This window comes from Panthera uncia, assembly GCF_023721935.1.
Source record: "Panthera uncia isolate 11264 chromosome E2 unlocalized genomic scaffold, Puncia_PCG_1.0 HiC_scaffold_19, whole genome shotgun sequence".
NCBI classification, from domain to species: Eukaryota; Metazoa; Chordata; class Mammalia; order Carnivora; family Felidae; genus Panthera; species Panthera uncia.
Window position 1 is genome coordinate 23,480,957 of NW_026057588.1, and position 19,891 is coordinate 23,500,847.

General features: G+C 37.1%; 1 protein-coding gene and 1 long non-coding RNA gene across 2 annotated transcripts in view; one reads left to right on the plus strand and one right to left on the minus strand.

The window, feature by feature from the left end:
* The window catches only part of ITFG1 (integrin alpha FG-GAP repeat containing 1), a 342,666-nt gene that overhangs the window by 88,437 nt on the left and 234,338 nt on the right, over positions 1-19,891 (minus strand). Inside the window, exon 13 of the mRNA XM_049620921.1 lies at positions 535-578. Coding sequence (XP_049476878.1) covers positions 535-578 — 44 coding nt within the window. The remainder of the gene's footprint in view (positions 1-534; positions 579-19,891) is intronic.
* The window catches only part of LOC125915222 (uncharacterized), a 199,208-nt gene that overhangs the window by 64,547 nt on the left and 114,770 nt on the right, over positions 1-19,891 (plus strand). The window lies entirely within an intron of this gene.

The window sequence follows — 19,891 nt, forward strand, 5'->3', positions numbered from 1 at the left end:
ATACACCCACACCCATACACAATATAATATTCTTATTATAATTTATATGAACTGGCAATTTAAAAAACTAAGCCTAATTATTTTTACACTTTGTTATTTCACTGAAGCACAGAAAGTCAATATTAAGACTATACCAAAAAAAATCATTATTTACTATATGCTTGACCTTCGGTTATGTACCAGGTATACATGATGAGAGGGTTCTTGACCTTAAGGGATGCCAGTCTAGTATAGAGAGGCTTTTAATATAGAGACGTGAGCTCAAGTATTATATATGCTAAAATGGCGGTAGTATGCCTTATGCCAAGAAATTACAGGAAGGTATCAGAAAAGCCTTCATAAAGGAGGTGAACCTTGAGGTGAGAATCTTTTAGACAAGGTATTTTATTCTCAGTAAAGTTTTTTGAGCACTAAAGGATACTTTAATCACTTCTAAATAATAACAATTTGAATGTAACTTATAAGTATTTTGTGAGTATCTATTATGCAGAATATTTTCACTGAAAATTTTACAACTGAGATTTGTTTACTTACTGTTATCTTACGAGGACAGTCATTAGAACACAGACCACTAAGAACTGTGGAAAAATAAAGAAAAGGCTATTACTACTATATTATTACTTTAGCTTATATTTAAAGTTAACTCTAATTTTTCCCCTATAATCTATTAACATGCTCTACTGAATCATAATCACAGGCAGAAACCAAATCAATTCCTTTAGATCTGAGTAAATCAAGTTTCTATTGTTTATTTTATACTGATATTTTAAAAGCTTTTATTAAGCAGTTAAGATGCTAATGTTTTGTGAAATATATAGGTGAAATAATTAATTATATTTATATCATACTATACCTACTGTTGGTTCTAGTTTCCAAGTATAAGACTTAGAATCTGACAGAAGTGCTAAATGCAAACCAATTAAAATGTATGCTGAGAAAAACATTTTATATCTCATATTAGACTTTTTTCCACTTATCTAGTCAAAGTTGTTGGGTCAAAGATTTTGGGCACCCTTGATAACTATTATGGAGAACACAACTATAAAGAATTGACAGGTCTATAACAAATACATAAAAATAATTTAATGACACATTTATTCTATAATCACCAAAAAAGAAAAGGTTAGAGTATCTGAATATTCTTTATATAAGTAACATGAGTTTTGAAATATAATTATATTACCACCTCTTCATGTGAAGTGATACCTCTATAAGAAAGTGGACATTACCACTCCTGTAACTTTATTCAACACAGTGTTGAAAGTCCTAACCTCAGCAATCAGACAACAAAAAGAAATAAAAGACATCAGGGGTGGCTCAGTCGTTAAGTATCCAACTTCGGCTCAGGTCATGATCTCATGGTCTGTGAGTTTGAGCCCCATGTCAGGCTCTGTGCTGTCAGTTCAGTGCCTAGAGCTTGCATCGGATTCTGTGTCTCCCTCTCTCTCAGCTCCTTCCCCTCCCCTGCTCTCTGTCTCTCAAAAAAATGAATAAATGTTAAAAAAAAAAAAAAAAGAAACAGAAATAAAAGACATCCAAATTGGCAAGGAGGAAGTCAAACTTTCACTCTTCACAGATGACAGGATACTCTTTGTGGAAAACCCAAAGGATTCCACAAAAAACTGCTAGAACTGATACATGAATTCAGCAAAGTCACAGGACATAAAATCAATGCACAGAAATCAGTTGCATTTCTATACACCAAAAGAAGCAGCAGAAACAGAAATCAAGGAGTTTATCTCATTTACAATTGCACCAAAACCCATAAAATACCTAGGAATAAACCTAACTAAAGAGGTGAAAAATCTATACACTGAAAACTATAGAATGCTTATGAAAGAAATTGAAGACGCAAAGAAATGGAAAAACATTCCACGCTCATGGACTGAAGAACAAATGCAGTTAAAATGTCGATACCACCCAAAGCAATCTACATATTCAATGCAATCCCTATCAAAATAACACCAGCATTCTTTACAGAGCTAGAACAAACAATCTTAAAATTTGTATGGAACCACAGAAGACCCTGAATAGCCAAAGCAATGTTGAAAAAGAAAACCAAAGCTGGAAGCATCACATTTCCGGACTTCAAGCTGTTTTACAAAGCTGTAATCATCAAGACAGTATGGTACTGGCACGAAAACAGACACACAGATCAATGGAACAGGAAAGAGAACCCAGAAATAGACTCACAAACATGGTCAACTAATCTTTGACAAAGCAGGAAGGTGTATCCAATGGAAAAAAGACAGTCTCTTCAGCAAATGGTGCTGGGAAAACTGGACAGCAACATGCAGAAGAATGAACCTGGACCACTTTCTTACACCATGCACAAAAATAAACTCAAAATGGATGAAAGACCTAAATGTAAGAGAGGAAATCATCAAAATCCTAGAGGAGGAAATAGGCAACAATCTCTTTGTCCTCAGTTGCAGCAACTTCTTACTTGACATGTGTCCAGAGGCAAGGGAAACAAAAGCAAAAATGAACTACTGGGACCTCATCAAAATAAAAAGCTTCTGCACAGTGAAGGAAACAATCAGCAAAACTAAAAGGCAACCGATGGAATAGGAGAAGATATTTGCAAATGACATATCAGATACAGGGTTAGTATCCAAAATCTATGAAGAATTTATCAAACTCAACACCCAAAACACAAATAATCCAGTGAAGAAATGGGCAAAAGACATGAATAGACACTTTTCCAAAGAAGACATCCAGATGGCTAATAGACACATAAAAAGATGCTCAACATCACTCATCATCAGGGAAATATAAATCAAAACCACAATGAAATACCACCTCACACATGTCAGAATGGCTAACATTAACAACTCAGGCAACAACAGATGTTGGCAAGGACGTGGAGAAAGACGAAGTGCTTTTGTACTGCTGGTGGGAATACAAACTGGTGTAGCCACTCTGGAAAGCAATATGGAGGGTCCTCAAAATTCTAAAAATAGGACTACCCTATGACTCAGCAATTGCACTACTAGGTATTAAAGGATACAAAAACACTGATTTGAAGGGGTACATGCCCCCAATGTTTATAGCAGCACTATCGACAATAGCCAAATTATGGAAAGAGCCCAAATGTCTACTGAGTGACAAATGGATAAAGAAGATGTGGTATATATATACAATGGAATGTTACGTGGCAATCAAAAAGAATGAAATCTTGCAATTTGCAACAACATGGATGGAACTAGAGTGTATTATGCTAACCAAAATAAGTCAGAGAAAGACAAATATCACAGGATTTCACTCATATGTGCAATATAAGAAACAAAACAGATGAACACGGGAAGGGAAGCAAAAATAATATAAAAACAGAGAGGGAGACAAACCATAAGAGACTCTTAAATACAGAGAGCAAACTGAGGGTTGCTGCTGGGGTGTTGGGTGGGGAGATGGGCTAAATGGGTGATGGGTACTAAGGAGGGCACTTGTTGGGTTGAGCACTGGATGTTATATGTAAGTGATAAATCACTAAATTTATTCCTGAAATCATTATTACACTATATGTTAACTAACTTGGATTTAACTTAAAAAAAAAAAAAAAGAAAAAAAAAGAAAGTGGCCATTATGTGCTATTAAATATTCTATATGTTATGCATTAAAGAGGGATGGCATACAGTTGTGCTTGGTAAACATGAATTATTTCAATAAAAACTGTAAATTTTTCATTCAAACATATCCATAGGAAAAAGGTATGTTACTTAGGTTAGGTATATAAAGTATATATAAGGTCTATACAGTATATACAGGACACCAGAAAATAAGCATGGCATACTTCACCACAAAGAAGATACCTGTTTGTTGACTATAGTGCACTCACATGAACTACAATCAGAGAAGACAGTAAACTAAACGTTTTATATTTGGAAAACAGTTTTCATTATTTAAGTTTCTTATCATAGCACAGTGCCTGGTTCTCTTTTATTCTCAAACTTTCCATGACCTAACTTTTTCTTTGTTCCTCTCTTCCCTCAACTCCAGGCAGATACTGGTCATTCTTTTCTTCTTGTCACAAAATGATTTTCATAAACTTCATTAAAATCATTATCTTGCTGAATAGTAATTATTTTCTCACAAGTCTGTCTTTGAACTAGTATGTAAGCTCTGCATCATTTTCTCCTTATTTTCTCAGGGTCTAACCCAACATATTTGCTCAATAAGTACCTGTTGAAGGAGGAAAAACATGGATTATTCAATAAATGGTCCTGGATAGTTGGCTACTTGGTGGAAAATAAACATAGATTTTAACTCATAACATAAAAATTATATCTGGCAAAGACACAAATAATATAAATAACTCATATTTTATTTTTTTAATTTTAATTTTTTAAAAAATTTACACCCAAATTAGTTAGCATATAGTACAGCAATGATTTCAGGAATAGATTCCTTAGTGCCCTTTACCCATTTAGCCCATCCCCCCTCCCACAACCCCTCCAGTAACCCTCAGTTTGTTCTCCATATTTATGAGTCTCTTATGTTTTATCCCCCTCCCTGTTTTTATATTATTTTGTTTCCCTTCCCTTATGTACATCTGTTTTGTCTCTTAAAGTCCTCATATGAGTGAAGTCGTATGATATTTGTGTTTCTCTGATTGACTAATTTCACTTAGCATAATACTCTCCAGTTCCATCCACGTAGTTGCAAATGGCAAGATTTCATTCTTTTTGATTGCTGAGTAATACTCCATTGTATGTATGTGCATATATATATATATATACATATATATATATGTGTATATATATATATATACATATATATGTATATATATATATATGTATATATATAGATTATACACACACACACACACACACACACACACACACCACATCTTCTTTATCCATTCATCCATCGATGGACATTTGGGCTTTTTCCATAATTTGGCTATTGTTGATAGTGCTGCCATAAACATTGGGGTGCACGTGTCCCTTTGAAACAGCACACCTTTATCCCTTGGATAAATAACTAGTAGTGCAGTTGCTGGGTCGTAGGGTAGTTCTATTTTTAGTTTTTTGAGGAACCTCCATACTGTTTTCCAGAGTGGCCACACCAGCTTGCATTGCCAGCAACAATCCAAAAGAGATCCTCTTTCTCCGCATCCTCGCCAACATCTGTTGTTGCCTGAGTTGTTAATGTTAGCCATTCTGACAGGTGTGAGGTGGTATCTCATTGTGGTTTTGATTTGTATTTCCCTGATGATGAGTGAAGTTGAGCATTTTTTTCATGTGTCGGTTAGCCATCTGGATGTTTTCTTTGGAGAAGTGTCTATTCATGTTTTTTGCCCATTTCTTCACTGGATTATTTGGTTTTTGGGTGTTGAGTTTGATAAGTTCTTTATAGATTTTAGAGAACTCTTATATTTTAATAGAAAGACAGGCCAATTAAAAATTGGGCAAAGCATCTGAATAGGCACTTTTCCAAAGTAGATACAGAGATATACAAAGCTCAGGAAAAGATGCTCAGCATCATTAGCAATCAGGGAAACCAAACCACATCCACAATGCAACGCACATTTGCATTATCCAAGAGGCGGAAGTAACCCAATAAATGTCTGACAAGTAAGTGGAAATAAATAAAATGTGGTATATATACACAATGGAACCTTATTCAGCTTTAAGAAGAAATCCTGTCACATGTTACAACATGAATGAACCTTGAAGACATTATGCTAAGTGAAACAAGCCAGTCACAAAAAGACAAATACTGTATGATTCCATTATGCAAGGTATCTAACAGTGAAATTCACAGAAACAAAAAGCAGAATGGTGGCTAAGGGTGAGGAGAAGAGGGGCAGTTGATAAATGGGTATAGAGTTTCATTTGTGCAAGATGCAAAAGTTCTGGAGATCTGTTCAACAACATGAATATACTTAACACTACCAAACTGTACATTAAAAAAAGGTAAGATAGTAAATTTTATGTGTTTTTTTTTTACCACAATAAAAAAAATGGTTAAGATGGTAACAAAACAAAATGAAATAAACTCCCAAGATACCATTTCATACTAATTAGGATGGGTACAATAAAAAAGTCAGATAATAATGTTGGTAAGGATGTAGAGAAATAGGTCCCTCAAACATTTCTGGTAGGAATATAAAATGGTTGAGCTGCTTTGGAAAACAACCTGGCAATTCCTTAAAAGGATAAACACAGAGTTCCCATTTAACCCAGCAATTCCATTCCTAGGTATATCTCAAGAGGTATTAAAATAGAGAAATGAAAACATATGTCCACATGAAAAATTGACATGAATGTTCACAGTAGTAGTATTCATAATTGCCCAAAGTCATCAGCTGATGAATAAATAAGATGTGGTATATTCATATAATGAAATATTATTTGGCAATTAAAAGGAATAAAGTACTGATAATGCTACAATATGGATGGATCTTAAAAACATTATGTATGGTAAATGAACGAAGTCAGTCACAAAAGACTACACTTTATATGATTCCATTTATATGAAATGTCTGGGATAGGCAAATTTATGGACACAGAAAGTAGTGGCTGCCTAGGGCTGGGGTAGGATGGGGTGGGGACAGGGGATTGAGAGTGATTACTAAAGGGCTTCTGTGGTAATAAACATTTTTAAAATGTATTGTGGTGATGGTTGCATAATTCTGTGAATAAGCTCAAAGCCACTTAAGTGTACACTTCAAATGGGTGAATAGTATGGTACATGAATTATATCTCAAAGCTGTTACAAAATAAAAAAGATACCATAAAAATTTAAAAACTAATGAAGGGGTAAACTTTCTTTTAAACATACATTACAAAGGCATACTGTTGCTCATATACAAAGATCTTCTAGGTGTGAGTTCAAAGATCATAATCCAATAGAAACAAAGGATATCAAGAAGCAATATCCAGAAAGAAAATGCAAATAATCAAAAGCCATGAAAACACTCAACCTTACTAGTCAGGGGAAAAAAAATCCATTTTATACCTAACAGGCACAAAATAAAAGGCTGAGAAAAATGTCTGCAGGAAAAACAATAAAATCAAAGACAAATGACAAACTAGGAAAAATACTTGCAACACATGTCACAAAGGGTTAACTTCCCTAATATATACTATGGTGCATTTATAAATAAGACAATGAAAAAGGGTAAGGACTGTTTGTAAAAATAAAAATACAGACAGCTCTCACACATATGAAAAGATGCTGAAATTTACTCAGTATAAGAAAGACACAAAATAAAAGAGACAATACTTTCACTTACATGACTGGCAAAACTAAAAAAGTTAATAACCCGTTGGGTTGGTGAAGGTATTAGGAAATATGCATTCTTATATACTGCAGGTGAAAGTATAAGCTGATACAATTTCTATGAAGGGACATCCTATACTATACTGTAGTGTGTGTGTGTGTGTGTGTACGTGTATGTGTATGTATGTATATATATATATATACACATACACATTCGAGCTACAAAGTCCGAAACTGGGCAGAATTAATCTATGGTGTTTAAAATTAAAATAGTGGATACTTTTAGGTGAAGAGGGTTAGTAACTAATAAGGTGGCATGGGGAAGCTTCTGATTACTGGTTATGTGTTTCTTGATTAGGTGTAATTATATGAGTACATTTATTTTGTGAAAATTTACAGACCTGTGTACTTAGATATACTTTTCTGTATGTATATTTCAATAATATGTTTATTTAAAAGATGCACATGCTATTTTTTAATAATTCCATTTTTAGAAATTTATCCTACAGGATATTCTCTGTGGCATTATTTATAATAACAATAAGAGATTGAAATAGCCTTGATATCTACTTTAAAAGAACTCTGGGGCGCCTGGGTGGCTTAGTCGGTTAAGCGTCCGACTTCAGCTCAGGTCAAGATCTCACAGACCGTGAGTTCAAGCCCCGCATCGGGCTCTGGGCTGATGGCTCAGAGTCTGGAGCCTGCTTCCGGTTCTGTGTCTCCCTCTCTGTCTGCCCATCCCCCGTTCATGCTCTGTCTCTCTCTGTCTCAAAAATAAATAAACATTAAAAAAAATTAAAAGAACTCATTAAATTATGTCCTATCCATACTATGTGATACTATTCAGTAGAAATAATGAATGAATAACTGATGCTATCAGTTAAAATAATGAGGCTGCTCTAGATTATATTACTGTAGTATAATCTTGAAGATATGTTGTTAAGTGGAGAAAGTAAAGCCTAGAACAACCATTTATGTACAATAAAAGTATATACACATATAAGCTCATATACACATAAAATATCTTGGAGCGATACAAAGAACTTGTCTTTGGGAATAGGAATTGGATCATTGGGAGACAGGTTAAAGGGAGACTAATTTTTCACTATATACTCTTGAATTTTTTTCATTGTTATCATGTATTACTTATTTTAAAAACCAAACTTATTAATGAAATAAAAACTTAGAGCTCTCAGATGAATATATGCTGGACAGTGTCATATGCTGGTGGGAATATAAATGTGTGTATATTGTGGGAACGATAATTTGGTATTATCTATTAACATTAAAAACACAGCCCCCTCAGCTTATCGATTTCATGCCTGGAAACCACCTATGTGTCTGCTGAGAGGAAACATTGGGTAAACTGTGGAATATCCATAGTATTATGGAATGGCATGGAGTTATTAAAAGAGTGAAAAAAGACCTGGTAAGTCCTAACTTGAAAGGGTGTTTATACTCTCTCACTGAGGTAAAAAAAAAAACAAGATGCAGGGAAACATGTTTAGTAACATTCTATTTGCAAACGTATGTGTTGGATAAATCTCACAGACATAATGCTGAGCAAAAGAAGCCAGATGCAAAGGGTACAATCCTGTATTCTTGCTTTTACGTGACATTCAGAAAAGGGAAAATGATTCTACGGTGACAGAGATCAGGACAGTGGTTATACTTTTGCAGGGGAGTACTGACTGGCTTGGAGGACCTTCTAGGGTATGGCAAATATTTTATCTTGATCTAGGTGTGGTAGAAGGGGGTATACCTATGTAAAATTTCACCAAGCTGTAGACTTTCACCATATTTCCTTTGTAACCCCATCACTATTACCTTTCTTATCACTTCACACCTATCTGACTGTATGCCAAGGTGGTTACCCTGGGATTGAATTTTTCATTATGCACATCTATTTTTTTTCCTCTGAACACTGCTGCAAAATCTGTCTTAATTCACACAATTGTGTTAACAAAGGCTCTCTTTGATGAAAAATGTAAAGAGTGTGATAGTTTTTTGCGTAAACTTGACCAGGCCATGGGGTGCCTAGATGATTGGCCAAAAATTATTCTAGATGTTTCTGTGAGAGAAGTTTTGGGTGAGATTAACATTTAATTGGTAAAATGAGTGAAAGAGAGAGACAAGAAAAAGGAAGATGGCGGCGCAGCTGGACGCTGGGCTTACCATGTCCTGCTGATCACTTAGATTCCACCTACACCTGCCTAAATAACCCAGAAAACCGCCAGAAGACTAGCAGAACGGATTCTCCAGAGCCAAGCACAGAGGAGAGGCCCATAGAAGAGGGTAGGAAGGGCGCAGAAGTGGTGCGCGCTACACGGACTGGGGGGAGGGAGCCAGGGTGGTGGGGCAGCCTGCCAGCCAAGCAGAGGCCCCAAGTCTGGCTTGCAAAAGCGGAGGGGCCAGATGGAGTGTGTTCTGACAGCAAGCGGGACTTAACATCTGGGAGGTTATAAGTTAACAGCTCTGCTTGGAGAGCGGAAAGGCTGGAGACAACAGGAGGGAGAGTTGTTGAGCCCCAGACGACAAAGCTCAGCTTGGCGGGGAACAAAGGCGCTCGCCGGCACCATCTCCCTCACCCATCCCCCAGCCAAAATCCCAAAGGGAACCAGTTCCTGTCAGGGAACTTGCTTGCACTGAGCAAACACCCAACGCTATGCTTCTGCGGATCCATCCCTCCAGCGGCAGCGGGTCTGACTCCCTCCTGGTGCCTCAGGGCCCCTCCCAAAGTGGATCACTGAAGCATAAGCAAGCTGAGCCTACCCTGCCCCTGTGCACCTTGCTGAACCACCCCAGCTAATACGCCAGATCCCCAGCACCACAAATCTGGCAGTGTGCAAGTAGCCCAGACGGGCCACCCCACCCCACAGTGAATCCCTCCCCTATGAGAGGGGAAGAGAAGGTACACACCAGTCTGACTGTGGCCCCAGCGGTGGGCTGGGGGCAGACATCAGGTCTGAATGCGGCCCCACCCACCAACGCAAGTTATTCAAGACAGCACAGGGGAAGTGCCCTGCAGTTCTGCCCCACTCCAGGACCTATCCAAAATGACCAAACAGAAGAACTCACCTCAAAAGAATCTCCAGGAAATAACGACAGCTAACGAACTGATCAAAAAGGATACAACAATATAACAGAAAGTGAATTTAGAATAATACTCATAAAATTAATTGCTGGGCTTGAAAACAGTATAGAGGACAGCAGAGAATCTATTGCTACAGAGATCAAGGGACCAAGGACAGCCAGGAGGAGCTAAAAAATGCTATCAATGAGTTGCAAAATTGAAATGGAGATGACCACAGCTCGGATTGAAGAGGCAGAGGAGAGAATAGGTGAACTAGAAGATAAAATTATGGAAAAAGAAGAAGCTGAGAAAAAGAGAGATAAAAAAATCCAGGAGTATAAGGGGAAAATTAGAGAACTAAGTGATACACTAAAGAGAAATAATCTACGCATAATTGGTATTCCAGAGGAGGAAGAGAGAGGGAAAGGCGCTGAAGGTGTACTTGAAGAAATAATAGCTGAGAACGTCCCTGATCTGGGGAAGGAAAAAGGCATTGAAATCCAAGAGGCACAGAGAACTCCCTTCAGACATAACTTGAATCGATCTTCTGCACGACATATCATAGTGAAACTGGCAAAATACAAGGATGAAGAGAAAATTCTGAAAGCAGCTAGGGATAAATATGTTCTAACATATAAAGGGAGACTGATAAGACTCATGACCGATCTCTCTACTGAAACTTGGCAGGCCAGAAAGGAATGGCAGGAAATCTTCAATGTGATTAACAGAAAAAATATGCAGCCGAGAATCCTTTATCAGCAAGTCTGTCATTTAGAATAGAAGGAGAGATAAAGGTCTTCCTAAACAAACAAAAACTGAAGGAATTCGTCACCACTAAACCAGCCCTACAAGAGATCCTAAGGGGGGATCCTGTGAGACAAAGTACCAGAGACATCGCTACAAGCATGAAACCTACAGACATCACAATGACTCTAAACCCATATCTTTCTATAATAACACTGAACATAAATGGACTAAATGAGCCAACCAAAGACATAGGGTATCAGAATGGATAAAAAAAAAAACAAGACCCATTTATTTGCTGTCTACAAGAGACTCATTTTAGACCGGAGGACACCTTCAGATTGAAAGTGAGGGGATGGAGAACTATTTATCATGCTACTGGAAGTCAAAAGAAAGCTGGAGTAGCCATACTTATATCAGACAAACTGGACTTTAAATTAAAGGCTGTAACAAGAGATGGAGAAGGGCATTATATAATAATTACAGGGTCTATCCATCAGGAAGAGCTAACAATTATAAATGTCTATGCGCCGAATACCGGAGCCCCCAAATATATAAAACAAATATATAAAACAATTACTCACATACATAAGCAACCTTGTCGATAAGAATGTGGGAATTGCAGGGGACCTTAATACCCCACTCACAGCAATGGATAGATCATCTAGACACATGGTCAATAAAGTAACAAGGACCCTGAATGATACATTGGATCAGATGGACTTGACAGATATATTTAGAACTCTGCATCCCAAAGCAACAGAATATACTTTCTTCTCGAGTGCACATGGAACATTCTCCAATATCACATACGGGGTCACAAAACAGCCCATCATAAGTATACAAGAATTGAGATCATACCATGTATACTTTCAGACCACAATGCTATGAAGCTTGAAATCAACCACAGGAAAAAGTCTGGAAAACCTCCAAAAGCATGGCCGTTAAAGAACACCGTACTAAAGAATGAATGGGTCAACCAGGCAATTAGAGAAGAAATTAAAAAATACATGGAAACAAATGAAAATGAAAATACAACAATGCAAACGCTTTGGGATGCAGAAAAGGCAGTCCTGGGAGGAAAATACATTGCAATCCAGGCCTATCTCAAGAAACAAGAAAAATCCAAAATACAAAATCTAACAGCACACCTAAAGGAAATAGAAGCAGAACAGCAAAGACAGCCTAAACCCAGCAGAAGAAGAGAAATAATAAAGATCAGAGCAGAAATAAACAATATAGAATCTAAAAAAACTGTAGAGCAGATCAAGGAAACCAAGAGTTGGCTTTTTGAAAAGATAAACAAAATTGATAAACCTCTAGGCAGGCTTCTTAAAAAGAAAAGGGAGATGACCCAAATAGATAAAATCATGAATCAAAATGGAATTATTACAACCAATCCCTCAGAAATACAAGCAATTATCAGGGAATACTATGAAAAAGTATATGCCAACAAACGGGACAACCTGGAAGAAATGGACAAATTCCTAAGCACCCACACACTTCCAAAACTCAATCAGGAGGAAATAAAAAGCTTGAACAGACCCATAACCAGTGAGGAAATGGAATCAGTTATTAAAACTCTCCCACCAAAGAAGAGTCCAGGACCAGGTGGCTTCTCTGGGAAATTCTAACAGACAGTTAAAGCAGAGATAATACCTATTCTTCTCAAGTTGTTCCAAAAAATAGAAAGGGAAGGAAAATTTCCAGACTCACTCTATGAATCCAGCATTCCTTTGATTCCCAAACCAGACAGAGACTCAGCAAAAAAGAGAACTACAGGCCAATATCCCTGATGAATATGGATGCAAAAATCCTCAATAAGATACTAGCAAATTGAATTCAATAGCATATAAAAAGAATTATTCACCATGATCAAGTGGGATTCATTCCTGGGATGCAGGGCTGGTTCAACATTCTCAAATCAATCAACGTGACACATCACATTAATAAAAGAAAAGAACCATATGATCCTGTCAATCGATGCAGAAAAAGCATTTGACAAAATTCAGCATCGTTTCTTAATAAAAACCCTCGAGAAAGTCGGGATAGAAGGAACATACTTAAACATCATGAAGCCATTTATGAAAAGCCCACAGCTAACATCATCCTCAATGGGGAAAAACTGAGAGCTTTCTCCCTGAGATCAGGAACACAACAGCGATGTCCACTCTCACCGCTGTTGTTTCACATAGTGTTGGAAGTGACCCAACAGCAATCAGACAACAAAAGGAAATCAAAGGCATCAAAATTGGCAAAGATGAAGTTAAGCTTTCACTTTTTGCAGATGACATGATATTATACATGGAATATCTGATAGACTCCACCAAAAGTCTGCTAGAACTGGTACATGAATTTAGCAAATTTGCAGGATACAAAATCAATGTACAGTAATCAGTTGCATTCTTATACACTAATAATGAAGAAACAGAAAGACAAATAAACTGATCCCATTCACAATTGCACCAAGAAGCATAAAATACCTAGGGATAAATCTAACAAAAGATGTAAAAGATCTGTATGTTGAAAACTGTAGAAAGCTAATGAAGGAAATTGAAGAAGATATAAAGAAATGGGAAAACATTCCATGCTCATGGATTGGAAGAATAAATATTGTCAAATGTCAATACTACCCAAAGCTATCTACACATTCAATGCAATCCCAATCAAAATTGCACCAGCATTCTTATCGAAGCTAGAACAAGCAATGCTAAAATTCATATGGAACCACAAAAGGCCCCAAATAGCCAAAGTAATTTTGAAGAAGAAGACCAAAGCAGGAGGCATCACAATCCCAGACTTTAGCCTCTACTACAAAGCTGTCATCATCAAGACAGCATGGCATTGGCACAAAAACAGACACATAGACCAATGGAATAGAATAGAAACCCCACAACTAGACCCACAAATGTATGGCCAACTAATCTTTGACAAAGCAGAAGAGAATATCTAATGGAAAAAAGACAGTCTCTTTAACAAATGGTGCTGGGAGAACTGGACAGCAACATGCAGAAGGATGAAACTAGACCACTTTCTCACACCATTCACAAAAATAAACTCAAAATGGATAAAGGACCTGAAGGTGAGACAGGAAACCATCGAAACCCTAGAGGAGAAAGCAGGAAAAGACCTCTCTGACCTCAGCCGCAGCAATTTCTTACTTGACACATCCCCAAAGGCAAGGGAATTAAAAGCAAAAATGAACTACTGGGACCTTATGAAGATAAAAAGCTTCTGCACAGCAAAGGAAACAATCAACAAAATAAAAGGCGACCAATGGAATGGGAAAAGATATTTGCAAATGACATATCGGATAAAGGGCTAGTATCCAAAATCTATAAAGAGCTCACCAAACTCCACACCCAAAAAACAAATAATCCAGTGAAGAAGTGGGCAGAAAACATGAATAGACACTTCTCTAAAGAAGACATCTGGATGGCCAACAGGCACATGAAAAGATGTCCTCCTCATCAGGGAAATACAAATCAAAACCATACTGAGATATCACCTTACACCAGTCAGAGTGGCCAAAATGAACAAATCAGGAGACTATAGATGCTGGAGAGGATGTGGAAAAACGGGAACCCTCTTTCACTGTTGGTGGGAATGCAAATTGGTGCAGCCACTCTGGAAAACAGTGTGGAGGTTCCTCAAAAAATTAAAAATAGACCTACCCTATGACGCAGCAGTAGCACTGCTAGGAATTTACCCAAGGGATACAGGAGTACTGATGTATAGGGGCACTTATACCCCAATGTTTATAGCAGCACTCTCAACAACAGCCAAATGATGGAAAGAGTCTAAATGTCCATCAACTGATGAATGGATAAAGAAACTGTGGTTTATATACACAATGGAGTACTACATGGCAATGAGAAAGAATGAAATATGGCCCTTTGTAGCAACATGGATGGAACTGGAGAGTATTATGCTAAGTGAAATAAGCCATACAGAGAAAGACAGATATCATATGTTTTCACTCTTATGTGGATCCTGAGAAACTTAACAGAAACCAATGGGGGAGGGGAAGGAAAAAAAAAAAGAGGTTAGAGTGGAAGAGAGCCAAAGCATAAGAGACCCTTAAAAACTGAGAACAAACTGAGGGTTGATGGGGGGTGGGAGGGAGGGGAGGGTGGGTGATGGGTATTGAGGAGGGCACCTTTTGGGATGAGCACTGGGTGTTGTATGGAAACCAATTTGACAATAAATTTCATATATTGAAAAAAAAATTAGTGAAAGAGATTGTTCTTCATACTGTGGATGGGCTCCATCCAATCAGTTGAAGGCTTGAATAGAACAAAAGTCTGACCCTCTCCTAAGTAAGAAGTCTCCCAACAGACAGCCTATACACTAGAACATGAGGTTTTCCAGGGACCCCTGGGTGGCTCAGTCAGTTAAGCATCCAACTTCAGCTCAGGTCATGATCTCACGGTTCGTGGGTTGGAGCCCCACATCTGAGCTATCTGTGCTGATGGCTCGGAGCCTGGAGCCTGCTTCAGATTCTGTGTCTTCCTCTCTCTTTGCCCCTCCCCCATTCACATTCTGTCTCTCTCTTTGTAAAAAATTAACATTTAAGAAAAAAAAAAGAACATGAGGTTTTCCTGCCTGACAAAGTGGGACACTGGTTTTTCCTAATTCTATAGCTGCCTGCTGGCTTTGTGACTCAAACTGGGACAGTTTACAGAGTGTCCAGATTCCAAATTATGGAAGACTTGGCAGCTTCCAACATTGCATGAATCAATTCATTATGCTGGTGGGATAATCTCTCTCTCTCTCATAGTCTATTGGTCCTGTTTCTCTGGAGAACAGTGAGTAATACAGTAAGTTTCTGCAGTTATTGGGTCACTAACAATATTCTCTTTGCCATATATGCCCATTCATCAGTGGATATTATCAATATTTTCCCTTATTGATCTTTAACACCATGCAAGAAGGTGAGTTAATTTCTATTTCTTACTTTCTGATCATGGCCTTCCACCTGGAATGTTGTGTTATTTCCCATTTTGGTTATTCCATTCCATCTTTCTGGAACTAGGTTCTCACCTATCATCTGCACAGAAACCTTCGTTGATATTAATCTTATAGCACATCTAATTTGAGTATAAAGTACTTTTCACTGGTTTTTAGCTATAGTACAGGTATACATCTTCCTCTTTCAAATAGAGAAATTCTTGTTAACAATAAGTGTTTGTTATATAAATGGTAGTTTTTTCACTGAAAAAAACTTAGTAGTCAAAAGCCAAGACAATAATGTGCCATGTGGGTGAACATACTGTGTATGGTGACTGGAAGTGCTAATAAACAGATCTATTATCAAAACCCCTTACGTGTGTGCATGTGCATACACACACACACACACATTTTGTAAAAGCCTTGAGATATAATTCACACACCATAGCAGTCACCCACTTACAGTGTCCTATTCAGTGGTCTTTAGTATATTCCCAGAGTTGTGTGACCACCATCATAATCACTTTTTATCACTTCTAAAAAGAAACCCTGTATCCTTTAGTGATCATGCCCTAGTCCTCCTATTTCCACCTCCAGCCCAAAGCAACCACTAATCTACTAATCATCCATTGTCTACACACTTTTCTGAATATTTTGAATACACTATAGAAAAAAAAATTAAAAATGTAGACAAGAAGAAGAAAATAAAAATCAATTGTGACCCAACCATTCAGATATTATTACCAATTTGTCACTATTACAGACTGAATGTGTTCCCCACAAAGTTCATATGTTGAAGTTCTAACCTCTATTGTTGCTGTATTTGGTGATGGGGCTTCTAAGGAAAAATTAAGGTTAAATGAAGTCATAAGGGTGCAGTACAGATCTGATGGGTTTAGTGTCCTTATAAGAAGAGTCATGAAAGAACTTGCTCAAAATAGGAGTAAAACCTATTTTGCTGGCACCTTGATCTTGGAATTTCCAGCCTCTAGAACTGTGAGAAGCAAATTCGTCTTGTTCAACCTGCCCAACCTGTGTATGGTCCTTTGTTATAGCAGCCTGAGTGGACTAATATACATACTTTAAAAAATGTACACATCTGAAATCATGCTATACATAATTTTGTAACCTTCTTTTTGGTTAATATAATATAAACTTTTCCCATAGTATTAAATATGCTTCTACCACACAACTGTATTGTACATCACTGTAGTATAGATAGGTATATGCATAAAAACACACATCCATTCTTATTAGGACATTTAGGTTCTCCTCCACTCTATAATCCAACTCTTTTCCTCTTAAAAACACCACTGGGATGATCATCTTTACAGACATGGGGCATTATACACAAATCTTTGGCATATCTCTGATAATTTTCCTGGGATAATTGTATAGAATTAAAACTATATTCTGGTTTAATCCTAAAGCTTTTGGAGTATATACTGAAATTATCCTTCATAAAGGTTATCAAGCATCTTTTTAGTAAACATTCACTGATCTGGAAAGTGCCAAACTCTGAACAGAAATTTGCTTTCATATATGCTCTTCCTTTATCCTCACAGCAAGATTGTGAGATGAATTTAGTTGGCCCCCACCACCTTCTTTTTACAGAAAAGGAAACTGAAGCTTGGGCCAGTACACCACTCAAGGTCACAAAACGAAGGGAGCTTTTATGAAAGAACACGTGGCCACTAGACACTAACTCATTTAAAAAACACATTATCCTACTTTTACAGGAGATGGAAAAATCGATGAACCGGTGGATTATTTTATTTTCTGTACGAGATAAACTGTCTGTGTCTTGTTTAGCATAGTTGACAGTATTTACTCAAAATTATATAATAGTCTCTTTCATTTTGTATATAGCAAGCTAAAAATTGGGTTCCTGTATCTGTTTTTGTTTCTTTACAAGACTTCCTCTGTCAAATTTGAAGTTTCATATTATAGCAATAGAATCAAAATAAGATTTAAATGTATCATACCTATATACATATCATAAATATATGTCTACATACTATACATATATATGTCTTATAAAAGGAAATGTCTACATAATACAAATATGCATTTCCTTGTTTTCTATAAGCACAGTTACAAGAAGGAATGGTAACAATCCTTGGGCCTAATTAATATTCTGGTTGATAATATTGTTTAATTAGGAATTCAGAACTCCTAAATACTATTATAAAAGTTAACCTGTTCTTAGCCTGAATGAATTATTTCATCTACAGAACAGCCTGACTATTTCTAGTGACATCTACCTGGTTACTGAAGGAGGGAAGGCGACTTAGTTAGAGTGTATGGTTCTGGGCTTTACTACCTCTGTATGTTTGACATGAGGCAGTAAAAAAGAAATGCCTTTAGCTACATTCAGCAATTACACTGCTTTTTCAAAGAATATTATAGAAGAGTGGAATTTTACTTTTAGCTTTGGCTGTATCACTAAATCCATTTCCCCTTTAGGTTTCCCATCAGAAAGGGACACACATACTCACATATATACTTCTATTTTCTTCCTCTCTTGAGTTAATAGTCATGATCTCATGGTTCTCTTGAGTTTGAGCCCTGCATTCAGCTCACTACTGTCAGCACAGAGCCTGCTTCAGATTCTCTGTCCCCCCCTCTCTCTGCCCCTCCCCTGCTCACACTTTCTCTCTCAAAAATAAATAAAGCATTAAAAAATTCTGAAAAGTATTAGGTTTCTTCAAATGTACAGGCTATATTAGGAATATTTTTATTTCTCTACTACATTTTTCTGTATATTTATGTGATAGGCTCATCAGTACAGTTTAAATCATAGCTTATTAAAATTACATACAACTTCTCCAAAAGAAAGGAAGAAGTGCATTAAATGCTGCTGAGAATTCTGAATTTCAGTAATCCTGAAAAAGAAAACCAAAGCTGGAGGGATCACTATCCCAGACTTCAAGATGTATTACAAAGCTTTAATCATCAAGACAGTACGGTACTGGTACAAAAGAGACACATAGACCAATGGTATAGAATAGAGAATCCAGAAATGGACCCACAAACTTACGGTCAACTAATCTTTGACAAAGCAGGAAAGAATATCCAAATGGAGTAAAGACTGTCTCTTCAGCAAATGGTATTGGGAAAACTAGACAGTGACATGCAGTAAAATGAACCTGGATGACTTCTTACACCATACACAAAAATGAACTCAAAATGGATGAAAGACTTAAATGTAAGACAGGAAGCCACCAAAATCCTCAAGGAGAAAGCAGGCAAAAACCTCTTTGATCTTGGCTGCAGCAACTTCTTACTCAACACGTCTCCAGAGGCAAGGGAAACAAAAGCAAAAATGAACTATTGGGACCTCATCAAACTAAAAAGCTTCTGCACAGAGAAGGAAACAAGCAGCAAAACTAAAAGGCAACCGGAAGAATGGGAGAAGATAGTTGCAAATAACATATCAGATAAAGGGTAGTATCCAAAATCTATAAAGAACTTATCAAACTCCACACCAAAAAACAAATAATCCAGTGAAGAAATGGGCAAAAGACATGAATAGACACTTCTCCAGAGAAGACACTCAGATGGCTAACAGACACATGAAAAAATGCTCAACATCACTCATCATCACTGAAATACAAATTAAAACCACAAGGAGATACCACCTCACACCAGTCAGGATGGCTAAAATGAACAACATAGGCAACAACAGATGTTGGTGAGGTTGCAGAGAAAGAGGATCTCTTTTGCATTGTTGGTGGCAATGCAAGGTGGTGCAGCCACTCTGGAAAACAGTATGGAGGTTCCTCAGAATGTTAAAAATAAACTACCCTACACCCAGCAATTGCACTACTAGGTATTTATCCAAGGGATACAGATATGCTGTTTCGAAGGGGCATATGCACCCCAATGTTTATAGCA